Source organism: Stylophora pistillata, chromosome 11, assembly GCF_964205215.1.
Source record: "Stylophora pistillata chromosome 11, jaStyPist1.2, whole genome shotgun sequence".
Classification (NCBI taxonomy): Eukaryota; Metazoa; Cnidaria; class Anthozoa; order Scleractinia; family Pocilloporidae; genus Stylophora; species Stylophora pistillata.
This window is the reverse complement of record NC_142529.1, coordinates 24,134,889-24,154,623: the sequence shown is the minus strand read 5'-3', so window position 1 is coordinate 24,154,623 and position 19,735 is coordinate 24,134,889. Positions and strand designations below refer to the sequence as shown.

The following is a 19,735-nucleotide window of genomic DNA, read 5'->3' as shown; positions in this document are numbered from 1 at the left end:
AACCGGTGACTTTCGCGTGTGAGGTTAACGTCATTAATTTAAACAAGCCCCTGACCTTTGGAAGGTCTCCTAAAAATAAGCCAAACGGAGTCTTCCCAAAACATGCTGTTTTTTTTTTTTCGTTTGTTTTGTTTGTTTTTTGTTTTTGTTTTTTTGTTTTGTTTTGTTTGTTTTTTTTTCATTCTGTTAATGATAGGAAATTTCTGACTGTGTGTCGAATCCATCTCCAACTAGCTATTTAATTTAGAGTTCCCCTTAACGTCGTAAACAAAACACATGACAATTTCCACATAGCAACCATCTTTCAAGGTCTTCTGTTACCTAATCGCGAGGAGTAGAGACAAAATGGCGAAGCATAGAGAAGTATCGCAGCCACGCGAAAAATATGAAAATAAAAGTTGTACTAGTACTTCATTTAAAGCTTACGTGAACATTACGACAAGAGGCAAACGCCTGGAAGATTTACCAAGGGTCCAAGAGACATTCACAGAACGGACGGAGCAGAAATCGCCTCCAGGTACCAGGAGAAGATATGCATGTCCCACAATTAGGATAAAAGCTGATCAAAAACGTTTTCCGTCCTCTCCAGAGGAAACCTGCTTTGACAACAAGACAATTCACCACGTAAAACTCTGCTCTTCCCAATCAGAATTAAACAGTATATGGCGGGGTATCTGCGTGAGTTAAGGCTGTCCCTCTCAAATATTTGATCACGTTAGTTCTTCACATCTGTACTCCGTTGTGTAGGGCCTAGGTAAGATTTCCTCACAGCCCCACTCCATTGCAATTGTAAAACAGAGCCGTGCCAGAGTTACAAAGGCAATCTCTGATTGCTTTCGCCATTATTTTCTTTATCCAAAAACTGTATGCACGATAACGTATCTTACCAATGCCGAGATGAGCTTAGCCCCATGCAACTCTGTTTGTAAAATTTGAATGAAAGATAAGCGGCTATAGAAGAGTTATAAAAGTTCGGAACACGTTGTTGTAAAAATCAGCCTAGAAATTTGTGCCAGCAAACAGTAAATCGTACGTGCCTGCCAAACGAAGTTCAAACACAGCAAACTCGAAGTCCTAATCAAGAAGAAATCCATTTAAGCTTTCAATAAAACAAAACTCTCCCCATAATGTTCACCGAGATTCCAACCGATATATTCTTTCACCAACCACGAACGATAATCCACTTTTCGCGTGACTAATGAATCTCCCAAGCGAATAAAATCAATGGCAACTTGGCAGAATAGGACTTCCAAAATAGTTTTCACTGGAGATATATTGCGCCAGCGCTCCTAGCAGAAAATTGACCATGAAGTTTCAAACTCTCCGATTCGAAAACACATTTAATTTCTTACCGCCAATCGTACGTTTGTTGGCTGCTTCCCATTCCTTTCGCGCACCATTTTCGTCTGAACGCCTGACTAAAAACAACGCAGGATCCATTTTGGATGAGTTGTGGGTAAAAAGAATCATTGAATGACGCTTTGTAAGGCTGTTAAGTCAAATATAAAAGGAATGAATCAGTTCAATTCGCCTGTAATGTAAGCGAAGTGTGACTCTATTATTCAGGAGCTCACAAGATCCTGGTTCTGTTTGTCATCACTTCCCCTAATTTTTTCGTCTTCTACGTAATTGATCTTTTTAGCGTAATTGAAGAACTATCAGCATTTCGGAGGAACCTCTCCCGGCACTTGGGTGACTTTCGAACCGGAAAATGTTTACATCGATCGCAAGCCTTATCTCATCTAAGTTTTTTTAGTGACGTTTCTCTCCCAGTGAGATCAAATTAGAGATACATTTTTCCAAAATTTCATCTCTGGAATCCTCTATTCTTTAAGCGGATTTTGAAACTCTGTATCATTTTGTTAAACGTGGAGCGTGGCGAATTTATTCATAGGAGGCGTTTTGCTCCTCCTTTTACGAATCCTTTCTTTGCGCCCGGTGATGAAACGTATAAAAATTGAAGCATTCGAAGTTGTTCGTCTCTTTGTAATGCGTTTGGACATCAAAGGTCGATTTTGTACACTTTTGTGTATGATATTTCAACCGTGAACAGTGATTGTATCGCGGTAAAATGTTGAGAATGTGGTTGTTTGCCCGTCTTGCAAATTCTTCCATTTTGTCTTTTGTTCTGTTCCACAAACAGAAAACGTCGTCAAAACACCTCTTCCAAAGCAGCGGTTTAGTTGTGCTCCAGGTGTTAATACTACTTTTCTACGTCTACTGCTGTTTTGGTATTCTTTACATGCCGTTTCCGTCTGGATTGTAAGAAAAAGTATCAAGTTCCCAAATGATAACAATAGCAATGTCGTGCAAAGCACACTGGTTGAGCGAGGCCCTAAAGTTAACTGGGACACTATATCTGAGCGCTATGCTTATGCGAAAAGTCGCCACATTAACGAATGAAAACCTGACCTAATTCATATGATATTGACTGTAACATTACGATTCTCGAAAGATAGGCCCTCGCATTGCATAACTAATCGCATTCGCTAGTTTGCTCTCTCTATGTATCAGATGTACGTGTGACTATGTGCTAATAAGGATCGATATGCTGTACTACACAAAGTGATCATCCTTGATATACGATGCCAACATTATTCTATTCGTGCAAAAACTATCACATAAAGTAATCGAGAACACTATTATTAAAAGCCTCGGGATTTTCCCTAAGTTACGCAATAAAAAGTGGACTAAGATATCTTGGAAGCTACTTTGTGAAGTGAAAGTCAGCGGCTTTGCTCTGGGGAAAGGTTTTTCAGAGAACTAAACCGTATCTTGTGCCGACTAAATTATAACGTAACGGGAATGAAAAGAAATACTCAGGCAGTAGTCCATTAAGAACAAGATCGCAACCTTTCATGCAAAGAATGATAGAAGTGAGTGCTTTATTTCTTTGTCAGATGCCACAGCCATCATCCAAACGGGAACCTTGTATGAACTAGCTTAAGTGAAAGCAAAGCGAAAGAAAGCAACATGAGTTCGCAACAAAGGGAAAAACAGCTGTAAGTAATAACAGGAACGTACCGAGTCATTCCTCTATAATAGGATAGGCCCTTTTTCCAGCTGGGGTCATGTCATTGATCAGGCGCGGAAATCACCAATTCAACTATATTCTAGAAAACTTCCACTTCCTAGCCCATGAAGCAAATAGTTAGCTTACTAGATATTCAGTTACGATGTGAGTTGGAGCACTTTTGCTCTTCAGTAAATATTTTAGGGAGGAAACGTGCCTGGCCGAATTTTCTTCTGACAAGAATGACGTCACATCCCATCCCATCTCTGGCAGAGGTCCAGTGATCGCTTTGCATGATCGCAGTCTTTCATCTGATTAATTAGATATTTAAAGAGCCTGATTATTTCTCAGATATCACATCCGTTGTCCAAGTATGATTACAAACAGCACTTAAACCCACCAAAATGTCTGCTGAATACGCAGACGAAAAAGAAGCCCGAAACAATACCAAAGTTGGATTTTCCCCAGTCCACAAATCATAAAGTGAATTACTTTCTATAAAAAAAAAAAAAAAGTATGTATCCAATTGAAACAAAAGTCATCTTGTATAATCAGGGCCTTTTAGTTCAAATTAGTTCTATGCCACAGGTGCTCTTCAGAAATAAATAATAAACGAGTTTTTCACAATAAATACGATAGAAAACATAATTAGCAAATACATAGACAGGTAAAAACGGACGATATAAAATCCCGCCGTTTCGGCGACTTCATGACGCCATTATCAAGGGTACAAATGAAAATAAAATTAACAAATGCGAGTTCAAGAGTTACAACTAATTTGCATAGGGGAGGTAGCTACATAAATACTTTAGCATGGATAGAATCCGTTTGCACGTTCAAAGTCGGTGTTAATTGTTTGATGTAAAGCATCTCGTTCACAAGACAATCGAATTTGTTCATACACTTCTTGAGAACTTTGAAACAGCTAAGAAGGTCCTCAGGGACAGCACCTGCGGGGTCGTTGTCGTAGTGCTTGCGTACTGAAGATGACGTGCTCTTATGGCTATCCACGCGGGCATATAAATGCCCACGTGTGTAACCAACATAGCTCCCTGTATCTCACAGGTTACATTTAAATTGGTACACTACGCACTGTTGATTAACCAGCTGTGGTTTGGTTTCACAATCTTTGAGGTCTTGGCCAATTTTCCGACTGACAAATACTGGCTGGATTGTGGTTTGGAGCTTAATGCAAAGGTCTTTCAACTGTGTCTTAACAATGTTAGCGGAGTCTTGGTCCTTGAAGGGTATGACTACTCGGGTTACATCATTTTTCGCCAATCTTCCCAACGCCTGCAATGGCTGCTGGTCAGCAATTCTCGAGTTAATAAAGGTGTTAATGGCGGAGTTGATAAGGTGGCGAGGGTAGTCCAAACGTGAGGATAAATTCTTCAAGCGCTCACACTCCTCAGAAAAATAAAGCCATGAAGAGGACAAACGGTATGCGCGATCGAGCATAGTTGTTAATAAGTTCCGTTTGTACCTGTTGTCAACGTAACTCTGGTAGTGGACAAGTAAACCAGTATTAGTAGGCTTGACATAAACTTTCGTCTCTATTTGGGGTGCACGGTTTAGGAGCTGGGTGCCCAGAAAGGGGAGCATGCCATCTTTTTCGATTTGCATTGTAAAGTTGACAGAGTGATGGGCGTGGTTCAGGGTGTGTAGGAAATCCGTAGCTGTAGTAATGTTGAGTATTATAGTGAGAGTGTCATCAACATATCTGCGATAATAATCAGGCAGTTTACCTCGAGCATTAGCCTTTCCTACAACGATGACATAAACACGTTAGCTAATAAGGGCCCGAGTGGGGACCCCATGGCCACCCCGTCGGGTTTGTTCGTATAGGGCACCATTGAACTGGAACAACTGACCCTTGGTGGACACGTTCAACAGATCAGTAAGGTCTTCTTTGGAGATATTCAGATTGTACGTAGAGTTAAACCAGTTGTCTCTGAAGGCTTTCTCGGTCAGAATCGCAATGGTTTCGTCTAACGGTACGTTGGTAAATAGAGGTGACACGTCATACGATACCAAGATATGACCTTTGTTGATTTTCAGTTCTCGCACTTCATTTATGAAATCGAAGATGTCAGTAACGGTGTGTTGATTCAAAGACAGCGGTTTGAGCTTGTCATCAAGCCACTTGGCCAGTGCGTAGTTATAAGTGCTCGTTGCTGATAGAATGGGACGTACGGTTAACTTCTCCTTATGGGTTTTTGGTAGCCCATATAGGTGTGCTAGTCTCGAGCCTGGCCTGAAGGACTTACAGATTGAGCAATGTGCTTTGGAAGGATTCTGCGAACGGTAGATTGTAACATTTTTTCTCTAATCAACAGCGGGTGATAGTGTTTGGGCGGCCTACCTCTGGATTTTGGTCTTTCTAGTGGGACAGAACGAAACTTGTTGGTGTCGTTAACAGATGCTTCAGATAGTAAACGTATGTACTCAGTCTTATCCATGATGACAACACCGGACCCTTTATCGGGTTTGGTTATGACAATATCACTCCGTCGTTTTAACTGTTCGTCGTTTTCACAGTTGTTAAGGGACAACTGGTTTAACTCTACGTACAATCTGAATATCTCCAAAGAAGACCTTACTGATCTGTTGAACGTGTCCACCAAGGGTCAGTTGTTCCAGTTCAATGGTGCCCTATACGAACAAACCGACGGGGTGGCCATGGGGTCCCCACTCGGGCCCTTACTAGCTAACGTGTTTATGTCATCGTTGGAAGAAAGGCTAGTGCTCGAAGGTGAACTGCCTGATTATTATCGCAGATATGTAGATGACACTAACTATAATGCCCAACATTACTACAGCTACGGATTTCCTACACACCCTGAACCACGCCCATCACTCTGTCAGCTTTACAATGGAAATCGAAAAAGATGGCATGCTCCCCTTTCTGGGCACCTAGCTCCTAAACCGTGCACCCCAAATAGAGACGAAAGTTTATGTCAAGCCTACTAATACTGGTTTACTTGTCCACTACCAGAGTTACGTTGACAACAGGTACAAACGGAACTTATTAACAACTATGCTCGATCGCGCATACCGTTTGTCCTCTTCATGGCTTTATTTTTCTGAGGAGTGTGAGCGCTTGAAGAATTTATTCTCACGTTTGGACTACCCTCGCCACCTTATCAACTCCGCCATTAACACCTTTATTAACTCGAGAATTGCTGACCAGCAGCCATTGCAGGCGTTGGGAAGATTTGCGAAAAATAATGTAACCCGAGTAGTCATACCCTTCAAGGACCAAGACTCCGCTAACATTGTTAAGACACAGTTGAAAGACCTTAGCATTAAGCTCCAAACCCCAATCCAGCCCGTATTTGTCAGTCGGAAAATTGGCCAAGACCTTGAAGAATGTGAAACTAAACCACAGCTGGTTAATCAACAGTGCGTAGTGTACCAATTTAAATGTAACCTGTGTGATACAGGGAGCTAAGTTGATTACACACGTGAGCATTTATATGCCCGCGTGGATAGCCATAAGAGCACGTCATCTTCAGTACGCAAGCACTACGACAACGACCCCGCAGGTGCTGTCCCTGAGGACCTTCTTAGCTGTTTCAAAGTTCTCAAGAAGTGCATGAACAAATTCGATTGTCTTGTCAACGAGATGCTTTACATCAAACAATTAACACCGACTTTGAACGTGCAAACGGATTCTATCCGTGCTAAAGTATTTGTGTAGCTACCTCCCCTATGCAAATTAGTTGTAACTCTTGAACCCGCATTTATTAATTTTATTTTCATTTGTACCCTTGATAATGGCGTCATGAAGTCGCCGAAACGTCGGGATTTTATATCGTTCGTTTTTACTTGTCTATGTATTACTAAATCTTTGTTAATAATAATTAGGAAAGAGGAAAAAAATAACATCAAAAGACACGTACACCAGAATTTCGAGAGGATAGAGTAACAGGAAAATTAGTTAGATGCCAAATCCTCTCAAGAAAAAGGAAAAAATTACCCGAAAGCCCACATACACAGGAAGCTGATTGATAGATTGTCCTGTATAAAAGGAACCGCGATCTGTCTACTCATCATTCAAGTCCACAGGTAGCTTGAGGAGAACCAGCGAATAATTTAGGAAGGAAACATTCTTCAAGGGTCGAAATAGTAAGAGATTCTTATTGTTAAATAACTTTTTTACACATTACAGTCTACTAGCTTTTCCACCTAGGTGTCTCATCGACGCCTCTAATTTACGGCGCTTGTCATTAGTTATGCTGAGAATCTAACCATTAGCAAGCTTGTATTGTTAATTAAGTTATTGAGCTTGTTGAATGATAGGACACTCGATATTCTCTCAAGCGACGTTCTTGAGTATTTTTGGGGTCCAATAAAAGCCCACCAATATGCCCAGGCCATGCATCAGTATGAATAAAGGCTAATAGTTTCTAAAGAAACTGTTTGGGGCTGCGTCGGTGGGGGTAACGAAATAATTTGGATTGTATCCACAAAGTTGAAATGCATCAATACCTCGATACTTGTGTCAGAACGACAGGCACTCTGCCCAACAAGACACCCAGAGGTCCTACTGACCATGATTGTCAGTCACATGATGCGTTGTTAATAGCAGTCATAGCGTGGTCGCGAGTGTGCGAAGTATCAGCAAGTAAAGTTTTATTGTTTGTAGATTGCAGAGTTGAAAGCTTTGTGCCTCATTGCAATTTTCTTTGCTGTTACTGGTGAAAGTGTCAACTCACAGGCCTCAGGTAATCAAAGCATTTAAACCATGACAACGACGATTTATTTTTCACTCGTTGCAAGAAGGGCCTTTGATCACTTTGGATCTATCGCGACTGGAAGCAATTGCAAATTGACACAACGCAACAGTCCTTGCTTTTGAAATATAAACTGTACGTTCCTGCAGACAAAGGGACCCGAAAGTCTCTAAACCATGTGCTGTTCTTTCTGAGATGAGTTAATCGCGTTCGAGTAAATTAAACAGAAATTTATCGAAAATGTGGACCTCTCTCGTCAGGTGACATTACAATTGAGATATTACCACTTCAATGACGGTTTGGAATCGGTTCATTTACGGGGTTATAGTGCTACAAACCTGAAAAATAAAAGCTACGTTTTTCAAGATAAGCAAATAATAAGGATCTCCTTTAGGTAACCACCAAGGTTTGGAGGAAATTCAAAAACCCCTTCCCCGCGCGATATCAGTCTTGGCATACTTTCTTTCTAGATCAAATCGAAGACCACAAACAGCTACCATTGATCTAAAATTTTGGTAGCATGGGAAGATTAGGTTTCTGGACCAAATGGATTAAAGATTATCTTTCCCTTAACAGATTGCTTAAATAACTGGCAGAAGGCAAATACCGCTCCAGTGTGTTTTGGTGCCAGGGATACTCAGTTTGGATCCTTCTACCTGCCATCTGGCGGCGGACTGGTCGGTATAAAGTTAGTCCACAGGTATGGTTACGTGTCCTGTGACGTTAGACATCCCCGACACTGGTCGTTTTGGGGGTGTGGTCAACATGGCAGCTTATCACAAGAGGTTAATGTGGTCATAACAACATCGGACAACAAAATCATTTTGCCGCCGGGACAGTTCATGAAGTACAATCACCAAGCAGGCAAGTGGGCCAGGGTTCCCGGATATAACTCAGCTTCCAAAGAAATTGTGCTGACCCCATTTACGGAGCCTTATGCAATACTTTCTGGTCAACAGCTACGCCTTTGGTACGGCGAAGATCTGCAAGGTTACACTAAGGCGACGACGGAGGCAGAGTTTGTTGTGATGTTTATGTTCAGTTTTAAACATAGCTGTCTTTTTATATCGGCCACATTCTTGTTAAGTTACATTACGTGCAATAATCAATGCAATGGTCTTAGAGTTAACTCTCTCCTTCAAAACTGATTACACGTTTTTTCACCCAACCAACCTGTGAATGTCCATGTCAGTTATTGTTGATTTTAGAAACTTGCAAAAATGTCATTTCAGGCAGAGATGGGGTAAAACAGAACGACAAAGTATTGATTGTATGACCGGTTAGTAATTCACAAGGAAAATAAATGAGCATACAAACTGATTTTGTTGTAGTTACTTTTCTTGTTTTCTTGTTCTAAGTAACAAGTATGGAACACATAGGTTCCCATGCCTCTCGAACAAGACAAAAAGTAATTTCTCTACCTAGCTCAGAATCTCTCATCTTTCTTATTCCAGCCATGCTATTGTCTTACACTTTAATTTTTTCTCCGATAAAAATAATTCAGCTTCATTGCAGCTTGCTTAGTTTACCCAAATTACCAGCAGAATATGATCGGAAGAAACATCGGAAGAAAGTTAAACGCTTTGTTGAAACTAAATTGAGGGAATTTATCAGATTTAAATCAAACAGAGGATAAGATCCGAATGTCATGATATAAGGTGGATTACACAGGCTGGCCAATATTGCATTCGCCATTGTTAACATTTGGGACATCAACCACAGGACGGTGTCGGATAACGTCTGCGATAAGTTAAGGCTGTTCCATATATATATATATATATATATATCTTATAAACCAAACGCGAGGGCCGTACTGGGAGAATATTGGCCCGAGGTCTTGACAGTACGGACCGAGCGCACCGCGGTCTGTACAAAAAAGACTGAGGGCCGATATTCTTCCAGTACGGTCCCGAGCAAGGTTGGTTAATGAGAGATTTATTATACGACTGAAGTTCAAACGGACACAAGAGCGGTATCATTCGGGATTATTCGGGATCATTCGGGATCATTCGGGATCATTCGGGACCATTCGGGACAGTGCGCGGTCCAATACTTAGAGAATATTGGACCGGCAATAAAGCATTTTGATTGGTTGATTTTAGTTATTGGTCCTCTGACTGCCCGAGTCGTGTAATAAATTGTGGACTATAGGACCAGAAACATAAGGTTATCAGGTTTAAGTTATTACTTCCTCTAAGGTTGTCGAAGCGTAAGTCACTACTGACCACATTACTCCTCAGGGCTGCTCAAACCCGGATGATGAGACGAAAACGCTTTGTTGTGTATGTCACTGCAGTGATCCTTCCCCCTATCAAAAAATCATTTTCTCTACAAACATCATCACAAACGTATCAGATATTCCCGTGATGACAAAAAGATACGGTCCCTTGAGCTGGCTTTTACATCAAAATAGTTAAGATTAAGATTTTCCGCGAGCCTCTTTGCCAGAACACGCAGCTTCTAAAGAAAAGAATAATTTATCAAACTAGTGTAAGTATGAGAAAGAAAGCGGCTAAAGTAGTCGTCTTAAATATCCCTTTAAAAAAATATTCGCTGAGCTTGTGTCAGTATATCTACCCAGGTCACTAGGAAAGGAACGGAGGCATTCTCTTTCATTAACACCTTAAATCTCTTTAAAAAAAAAGTTAATTCTACATAATTTGGAATATACTCTGAACAGTAAAATCCATGAGTTTTACTGTAAGGCATAGAAAATCATGAAAGCCAGAAATACTTGGGTTATTTTGTCAGGGAAAAAATTCCATCTTTTGTGAGAGAACCAACAGCAACGGTGACGGGTTTGTGGTTTTCACTGGAATAGTGATACGCTCGAGACAATAAACCGCGTGCTCTGATGTTGCAACTATCATGCAAACTGAAAGGAGCTATCACGTATGTGGCACTTATCAATAGTTTTACAGGAGACAAGCAATTCATGCCAAGTCCGACTTTAGCCTGATCGCCCAGCCAGTTGATTTCTACGTTGACATAATATGAGGCCGATCTGAATTTCAATGTGAGATAGTAAACTGGCGATAAAAGCTGGTGATGAAAGTTTAGTTGACAGTTACAACTAAGAGAAATCCTTAGAATTTAACTCAGACACTTACCTTATCGTTCTTGGAATAAGATGTAATTTTTTGTTCCGTCACGTGGAATCCATTAAATACGACATAATAGTACATTTCACCCGCCCCTAAGAGAGAAAGGATAACAGAATGGTCTCAATTGAATGGATCACGCAAATATAAAATAACTGAATGAGAAAGGGTGAGCTGTGCACGTTTTCTTGTCCACAATACGCATTCCACACGCATTTGCATTCGATTTTACGCTCGTCAGACAGAGAACGACCACAATTAGGGTGGATTTGCCCGAGGAAGGACACAATTTGACCGAGTGTTTCATAACTCTAAACAAAGTGGCAACAACTTACCAGAAGAAATAAAAAATATTATAGAAAGCACTCTAGTTCACGATCAAGAACTGGAGGCGTATATTGTAAGAACTCACTCTTAATGTAAAGCAAGAAAACTGGACTGACAAGTATATGTGAACAGAATTTTTTTCGTTTTTAAATGCGATGTCTCATAGGTACTTATAACAGGATGACCGTGGGCTGGAAACAGAAGTAAAGAAATATCACTACAGGTTGCCAATGAGAAAACAATGTGAAACAAACAAATTTGCTCAAGCGCGGATAAAATCCAAGTTAACTACTTTTACTTATGCAACTGACTGGTCGAGGAAATTAGCGAGCAAGGTTTAAACAAAACTAATTTAATTTGAAACCTCTCTGCTTCTTACCGTGCTTTTGTGCTTTAAGTCTAATATAAACGTTATGGAAGTTGCCATTCTCCACAGAATGTTCTCCAACTACACACATGTACTGCGCACGTTCTCCGTCTAACACGCATGTGCGGTGTCCTCTGTTCTCCCATGCCACGATAGCTGATATACCACCCACAAGGATGGGAAATAACATGTATTGCTGGAGATGGGTGAGACGTTAGTGTTTGGAGAGTAAACATTAGTAATATAAATTCTACTATAGTCACCGAATATTTTTACTGCCGTTCTTGTAAATGAAATTCCCATTGATTCCAATGACTTGGTAAATCAGAGAATCACGTCAGCGATTAAATGCTATCTAAAGGAGTGCGATCAAAACGACATTAAAACTCTTACTCCCCATTCATAGAAGCTACATCTGCTTTTTAAATGCTATAAATTTGTCTGTTGGCTTTTCATTAAGGTCGGATGTTCTATCGAGACAAAGTATCATGCAACACGATAAACATTTAATTCTCATTACTTGTCGCTTGGACAGTGTATAAAAAACATTAAGAAGAATATGTTATATGATCACCCAACTGCGAGAGAAGTTTAACAAAGATGTCGCATACTCATGTTCTATCCGGATGTTCTATCGAGACAAAGTATCATGCAACACGATAAACATTTAATTCTCATTACCTGTCGCTTGGACAGTGTATAAAAAACATTAACTTCTATGAATGGGGAGTAAGAGATGTCGCATACTCATGCTCTATCCACTGAGCTAACCGCCTCCCGGTTAGCTCAGTGGATAGAGCGCTGGACTGTTGTGCGGGAGGTCGAGGGTTCGAGCCCCAGCCGGACCAACACTCAAGGTCTTAAAATAATTGAGAAGAATATGCTTCCTTTCTATAACATCAAGAAATGGTTAGATATTCTAGTCTTCTCGGATAGGGACGAATAAATGGAGGTCCCGTCTCCTACAGGGTTAGGGGTAGGAGACGTTAATTTCCCACGCACGAGATTACTGTGTGGTGGATATCCTCCCCTGGGGTGGGATGGGCGGGTTAGGATTGATTGTAAAGCGCTGTTGATCTGTCATTGTAAATAGCGCTCTATAAGTGATAAATTGTAATTGTAATTGTAATTGTTCTAAACTCAGTTCGGAAAATCTATCTTATGAAGCTTTCACTAAAATCTTTAGAAAGGTTAAACACTGGAGCCTCAGAGCAACAGATGAAGATTCAATCAAAGTGAAATTTGTTCGCTGCATTTAAAAATAATCACAATCATAATGACCTAAAATGGAATCCTAATCAGTTTGTGCGTGAAAAAAAAAGACTGTTACATAACCGATCAAACTCATGAGATAAAAATATGTAGAAAAACGTGTGCGAACTAAGTTCCATGAGTCATATGAGTAAGTTGAAAAGCGAAATGCGTAAGAGTAGCTCTAGGCGCGGCCGAGAGCTACTCTAGCTTTTTTGAGGGCTCTCCAAACTTCCCGCGTGCATCCATAACTCAATATAAGCACAGCTAAAAGCATGAACAAATTTTTTTTTAACAGAGCGACAACAAGGATCTGTGCGATAGAGTGCAAAACTCTCACAATGCACAAAAAAAGTAAACAAACTTCCCCATTGGCTGACTAAAAGCACGCCACATTTTATACTTTGGTTTGAGCGAGCGCATTTGATACAGCTAATCGATGACTGTAAGTGAAAAGCTCAAAATCAACGGGGAAAATGGAGAAAATCAAAGCTAAATGAAGTCAAGTGTCACTAAAAAATGTTTTAAAGCTCAACGGTCCGACAAATTTGCGAAACATTTTTCTCTGAAAGGATACAAAATAAAACTCCATTAATTCACAGTGAGAACCCTCGACTTCTTTTTTCTGTTTTAAGGAGGTAAGTTTTATATTCTATCCAATCTTTATATTTTCTTTGTATGGAAAGTATCGCTGAAATTATTTTTCCTTCGGTTTCTCCAGTCATAGCATCATAACACTAAATGCGGCTTGCTCATGTTTCCAAAATAAAACATTACTGTGCCTTCGAGATGGTTCTGCATAATTAATGCTAATTATGTTTTCATTTTCCAGCGGTTGCGATTTGATTGGTTTGCGTGAAAAATAGTTTAGGTGCTGAAAAAATTTCACAAGAGTTTGAGGGTAAGTCAGATTTCTCATTCGTGATATCTTTCCAAAGTTTTATGTATAATTTCCTTCCAGCTTTGCAATATCAATAGTAGTCAAGACAAAAACCAGGCTCGTGAAAATATCGAGAACAGACAGAAAAGTTGGATATTTTCAGTTCATTTTAACTGAGGTCAAAAAAGTAAGAAATACGTATGATTTATATTTACAAGGAGTTATTCTGCATTTTAGCTGATCGATTGGATCATCTCTTTTTAATTGTGCATAATTATTATAGATGAGATGTTTGAAGTGATTAATTTGTTTCTTTAATAAAAGCAGGATTTCCGTAAACTTATACCTCTTTTCTCTTTACTTTCGTATACATTCGATTAGCTTTCCTTCAATCACTAAACATACTTACGCTGGCCTCAAGTGCAATTCCCCAAGTAATCAGTGTAACCATGGAAACGAAGGCCGTAAGAGTTCCAATGTAAAATCGTTTTCTACTTAGAGTAAGAATGAACTCTGCAAATTGATAAAAACTTTGAATCAGTTGCACCTGGCTTAAGTTGGCTCGACCTAATTAACAAATGGTAAACACCACAACGTACACTATTGAGTTATGGATGCACGCGGGAGGTTACTAAGCACGAAAGAAGCGAAAGAGTCGCTCGAGGCGATAGCGACTCTAGCTTCTTGAGTGCTTAGCAAACCTCCCAAGTGCATCCATAACTCAATAGTGTACGCTGTGGTGATTACTATTTGTTTTATAACATAACATTGATACATTATAGCTAAAGAGTTCCCTTTTATTTAACAAATCTTACGTGACCAGAAAAAGCAAGCGCGCGGAAAAATAGTCTTTGCATTTGCTCACATCAGCAGCGTACACCCATGGGCAAATGGGTGACGCTAAATCGACCAATCAGAGCGCGCGCTTTACTTTGGTTATGTTATAATTTTCTTTTTAGCCTGTGTAACGTAGAAAATGAGGTCGATCGAGTTGAGAGAGGTAACAATTTTTTGTGTGAAACGAAACTAGTGATTTTTACACCAATCAAAAGGCTCAGCAAAAAAGCCATTACACATCGAGGAATGCCTTTTACCCTTGAGGGAAAGTTATTCCTATTATCTCTTCCATGAACAAGAAAATCAACCGTTGATCGAAAAAGAAAAAAAAAAATGGTTGCGTACTACCATAAATAAGTAATGAAAAACGGAAGCGAGTCGGTAAAAAAAAACTGCGTTCGTCCTCCTTGAAAAACTAAGTCGTTAACCGGTAATTTTGATTGCATAAATCGGCTCTTAACGTTTTATACAAAAAAAACAACTAACAAAAAAACAAACAAATCACAACACAGCACACACACACATACACACACATACACACACATACACACACACACAAACACACACACAAAATAAAAAAAAAAAAAACCAAAAGGAAAAAAGAAGAGCTGAGAGTATTTTGGATCTTTACGTCACACTTTGACTTAACGCACTAAGGTTCATCTATAGTTCTGCCGGAGAGATATTTTCAGCCTTATTTAAGCCAGCTTACATTCTTACACTTTCAGAAGGATAAACGATAATTTCACTTACTGTTTCCTTCAACCATTTTAAACGGATAATATGGGTTACACTGAAGTCTCCGGTTAAGTATGGCTTCTGGCTTCTCAAGGATTTCAAGCGCTTTCAGCGCCTTTTTTAAACCCATCGTTGCTATTGTCGTTTGGAGTATTTCACCTCGTCCCAACTCGCTACAATAACCTCATACGAGCTTTGTGACGTCAGTTCCCGCGCGCATTAGTAACAAAGCTACTCGAGACGCAAAACGTTGTCTTTCGCGTTGCATTCTGGGTTTAATCTTTTTCAAGCGTTTTAAACTGAAAGTGCGCTAATAAGCTGCTGGTAGTCTGTCTATTCCCTTTCAGAATGAAGGGAGCTTCAGTAGAGAGAGGAGATTAGGCATGACAGAATTTAAATCTCTTGCCTCTTCTTTCGGATTTTGAAGCCCTAAACTCCTCTATTTGCTGTGTACAATTTATTTTTGCCTTTTGACTGTAGCACTGTTTTGAGAACTATACGAAAAGCGAGTTAAATACAAGTTCATTCTCGTCATATGCTGTGACCATCACCGTCCCTATTGCACGACCAAATAGTAGCGTAGCAATCAAGTGAAAGCTTAAAAACAGTGCCCAGGATAATAAACATAACAATTACCTGTCAGTCGAAGCTTAAGTACGCTAAATACAGAGGTTACGAGCTTTTCTGTCATCTGAAAGCCATACAAAAACGTGTATTGATCTAAAAAAAAAAATAAAAATAACTCATTGAAGTCCACTTTGCGTGAAAAATTCTAAATTTTTGTAGATTATAAACAGTATCAGTTAGTTGCGATAGCTTCGGGGGCCATTAAAAGTACAATAATAAAACACAAAACACGCTTATCGTTTGTAAATGACTGGTCTTATTTCCTTCCTCGTATGTTGCGAAATTTCAAGTCAATAATCATCTAGAGCACCCATTGGGGTGGAGGATAGGAAATGGAATTATGTCCAGTCATCTTGGTACGTGATTGTAATTGCTTATTTTGATGTTCTTGTTCAGCTTACAAATGTTAAACCTCTCTCTATTCGTTTTCTCTTTAGAGCAGTAACACTAAATAAAAGCACTGAGATACCGTACGATATTTTCTCGAATTACCGCCCTGACTTTTATTCAAACTTTCGGCTTAATCGAGGGGGCATTTATTGGGTTAGCGCAGCAATAAGACACAAATTAAATGAACATTTAACCATAAAGGAACTCTGCAAACGCATGAAGCCAGAAATAACTGGAACGGAAAAGAAACTATTCTCCTGTAACCTGTAATGATTCCGCTGTAGCTTATTCGAGGAGGGAGGTGGGCACTACCTTGAGAAAATACAAATAACGAGTAAAAATACTTAGCGATACTACACAAAAAAACGTCTAATAAGTTATTTATTATCCACCACGCCAAACTGTTATTTCAGTGAGGGCGAATTTCGCGGAATTTATTTACGGGGAGTGCGTGACAGAAGAATGCGAGGCGGAACGGAATTGGCGCATTGTCGTGTTTTTTTTGTTTTTTTTTGTTTTTTTTCTTAAAAAAATGAAGAAATTTCAAGGTCGTCTAGCTGTTTTTCTTCGTTCAATTCATCTAATAAACTTGGATGTATATTTGCCAGCCATTCTGACTCTTCGTTGTCGGAAATATGATTCAAATTGTCCGCCATTTTTTTTTTTTTCCGTAACTGCAATTCAATTCTTCGCTTGCGCGATGCGAGAAAATCTGTTTAACCGGTATTCTACAGAACAAATACCGCGTGATATTTGTACTCGTCTATGGCGTTATTTGTACTCTACGAAGTGTAGCTAGATAATAAAACCAATTATTCACCCTAAGCGGAGAATAAAGGAAATTAAAGCTCTTGTAGCCTTTCAAAGGTCACATCTCTCTCACACCTCATCGTTTCTAGAATCATCATCGACCATTAGAGGAATGTAATCTTTTTCATCGCGCTTTGAGACAATTGCTGCAGCCACTTGCTCCGACTTTCCTACACTTCAATGGCAAAAAGTTGCTTGCTATAGGCTTACTGCTATCCCGTAGCTTTGGCAGAAACTACCGGCACAACAACACAGAAAAATGCTGGTTACACAAGAATTTACACTCGACCTCAGAACTTAAAGCTTATTTTCACTATTTCACCGAATTTCTGGCTAAGCTTCGCTTATAAGCACCACTCCTATCAAATCTCACAACTATAGGAATCAACTGCCCCAATTAGCCCCCCCCCCCCCCCCTTAATGTTTGATTTGGGGGGAATTAAATGTTAGTCACTCTTCAGGGTAAAACGTCAAGCCCTTAAATCAAAATTTTTCCCTTAAAAATGTCAACAAGATAAATCAAATTGTTAATCTCCTACCATTTCGTCCTTTTCTGTCCTCTAGAGGTTGTTCATATAATTCTTCTGTCAAGAGTCCATCCTGAATATTCTCAGCAGGTTTTGGAAGGACTACAGCAAGGTAGCCTCCAGTTTCTAACTAAAAGCAAAAGAAAATTGAAGCAGAACAAATTGTCGTATCTTTTAGTCTGGATGTACAAGTTTCAATAATTTTACATTTCAGATGAAAGTATAATGGGACATGAACTCTGACAAGATTGTGGTTACACGTTTTCATTTGCTGCACAAGAAATGTGACTTAAGAGTACAGTTGATTCACATTTTTAGCAGGCAACAGCAAGGTTATTCAAGATTGGTCACACAAGTGACCAAGGCAGAATTTTTCCAAACTACACAATGTTAGATACAATATTAAGCAGACAAGTGATGAGAATAAAGAAAAATATCAATAAGGAGATTATAATTTGATCCAATACCAAATTCTCCAAAGCAACATCATAAGGATTATATGGCAAACAGTAGGGAGAATTCCAGATGAGATTCTGGGAATAAAAGGATTAAACGCACTTGGGCAGTTTGTGGAGCTATCAGGAAGCTTAAGATGCTTTCCACTGCACAATTAAGAACTCTCGAACATATCTCCTTCCTGTATTAATATGAGTTCATATATTTATAGATTTGTTAAGAACCAAACCTTTCAGTAACAAGAGTTGTGGCTTTGTAAACAGTTCTTCACCAACTTCAACCAGCTTTCCTCTGATGCAGCTTGTATAAGATCATGATATAAAAACTCATCAAGAAATAAGGGTGACCATAACGTTTATGTCAACTCTCCCACAGTATAAGGGAGTCTTCTGAAGGTATGGTGGCCTCATGGTTAGTGCGCTCGACTCCGCCGCCAGATCTAGTGGTCTGGGTTCGAGCCCTGGTGGGAAACATTGTGTTGTGTTCTTAGGCAAGACACCTTACTCTCACAGTGCCTCTCTTCACCCAGGTGTTTAAATGGGTACTGACAAATTTGATGTTGGGGAATAACCCTGCAATGGACCAGCATCCTATTCCAGGAGGGGAAGTAGAAATACTCCTGGTCGCTTCACTTTACAGAAACTGGAGTTACTGAAGCAAAGGCCTGATGGACCACTTGGCTCATAAACAGACTTTACCTTTTTTTTATCTCCTGGATAAAGAAAAATGTCTTCCAGCCACTAGTTCAGTTTCCTAAATCTTCCAAATAAAAGAAAATTTGAAGATACTTTAACCCCTTTCAGAGAATGGCAAACAACATAAATTTCAAATCTCTCCAAAAAAGACCTGTTTTCTGTCCAAGCATAGCTGTTGTAATTTGGTGATGTACTTCCAATTTCTAACAAGGAACCTCAGTGTGTGGGCAGAGACTGAGACGAACAGTTGCAAGAAAATTTTGGAAGGGGTGGGTAAAGGGAGGGATGCGATCCCATCTTACATCTTCAGATTTTTGGAGTTTGACCACTCTAACATTGAAAATGGCTAAGTATATTCTCTGATTTAATACTATGCATGATTTCCAAGGTAAGGGCTACTTTTTCATTGTATAAAAATACATTTCATACCAATACAGTGAATACTTGCTACCATCTTAACTTGTGACTTCACAAATTAAAGACTCTGGTTGTAAATGTTGAGCTAACTTCTTCCCTTTCCCAGACACCTTGTTATCCAGTCAATTCACCTTGGTGCTCACTTGGAAATCCATTTTCCTAATCTGCTTACATTGCAGTAATAGGTGATTGGATGCAATGGTGCAATGGTAATATCACACCTATCCTGAAAAATGAGAAGTATGATAATTAGTTGACTCATCGTGTTGGCGAGTTCTTTTTATGTGAAGAATACTGGTCCTGTTTTCTACCAGCAAAACCGGTTTTCTACAACGGTTACAAAATCACGCTGCCTGCATCGTTTTAAGGCGTGACTCTTCTAAAGACACTTTTAATGTTTTAGGGTGGGCTGAGCTAGAAACAAAACGGAAAAGACATAAATGTACCTTAGTATTTAAATGCCTAAATAATTTAGTACCTGAATATTTGAGTGACTATTTCACTAGAAATTGTAATGTACATAGCTATAATACCTCCAGGAGAACAGATTTGCACCTGCCCAA

At 39.5% G+C, this 19,735-nt stretch overlaps 1 protein-coding gene and 2 pseudogenes across 4 annotated transcripts; 1 reads left to right on the top strand and 2 right to left on the bottom strand.

The window, feature by feature from the left end:
• Positions 1-3,706: 3,706 nt before the first annotated feature.
• Positions 3,707-5,563, bottom strand: LOC148720739 (uncharacterized; annotated as a pseudogene).
• LOC148720738 (uncharacterized) lies at positions 5,474-9,069 on the top strand (annotated as a pseudogene). Its single transcript, XR_015992948.1, has 3 exons — positions 5,474-5,794; positions 7,662-7,740; positions 8,326-9,069. The product of XR_015992948.1 is annotated as an uncharacterized LOC148720738 (transcript).
• Positions 9,070-9,319: 250 nt separating this feature from the next.
• Positions 9,320-19,369, bottom strand: LOC111342832 (cation channel sperm-associated auxiliary subunit theta-like). Of its 3 annotated transcripts, none has more exons than XM_088738962.1 (10): positions 19,185-19,369; positions 18,759-18,819; positions 17,617-18,520; positions 16,532-17,312; positions 15,266-15,970; positions 14,085-14,188; positions 11,557-11,740; positions 10,860-10,945; positions 10,131-10,209; positions 9,320-9,489 (listed from the first exon to the last, which is right to left on the bottom strand). In XM_088738962.1, the coding sequence occupies exons 5-10, from the start codon at positions 15,378-15,380 to the stop codon at positions 9,413-9,415; spliced, it is 645 nt and encodes a 214-aa protein (XP_088595088.1). In that variant the 5' UTR covers positions 15,381-15,970; positions 16,532-17,312; positions 17,617-18,520; positions 18,759-18,819; positions 19,185-19,369; the 3' UTR covers positions 9,320-9,412. The 3 variants fall into 3 exon arrangements, with proteins under 3 accessions (XP_088595088.1, XP_022805691.2, XP_088595089.1); XM_022949956.2 differs by lacking the exon at positions 16,532-17,312 and having other exon boundaries at positions 15,266-15,433; positions 15,887-15,970; XM_088738963.1 differs by lacking the exon at positions 16,532-17,312.
• Between the last annotated feature and the right edge of the window lie 366 nt (positions 19,370-19,735).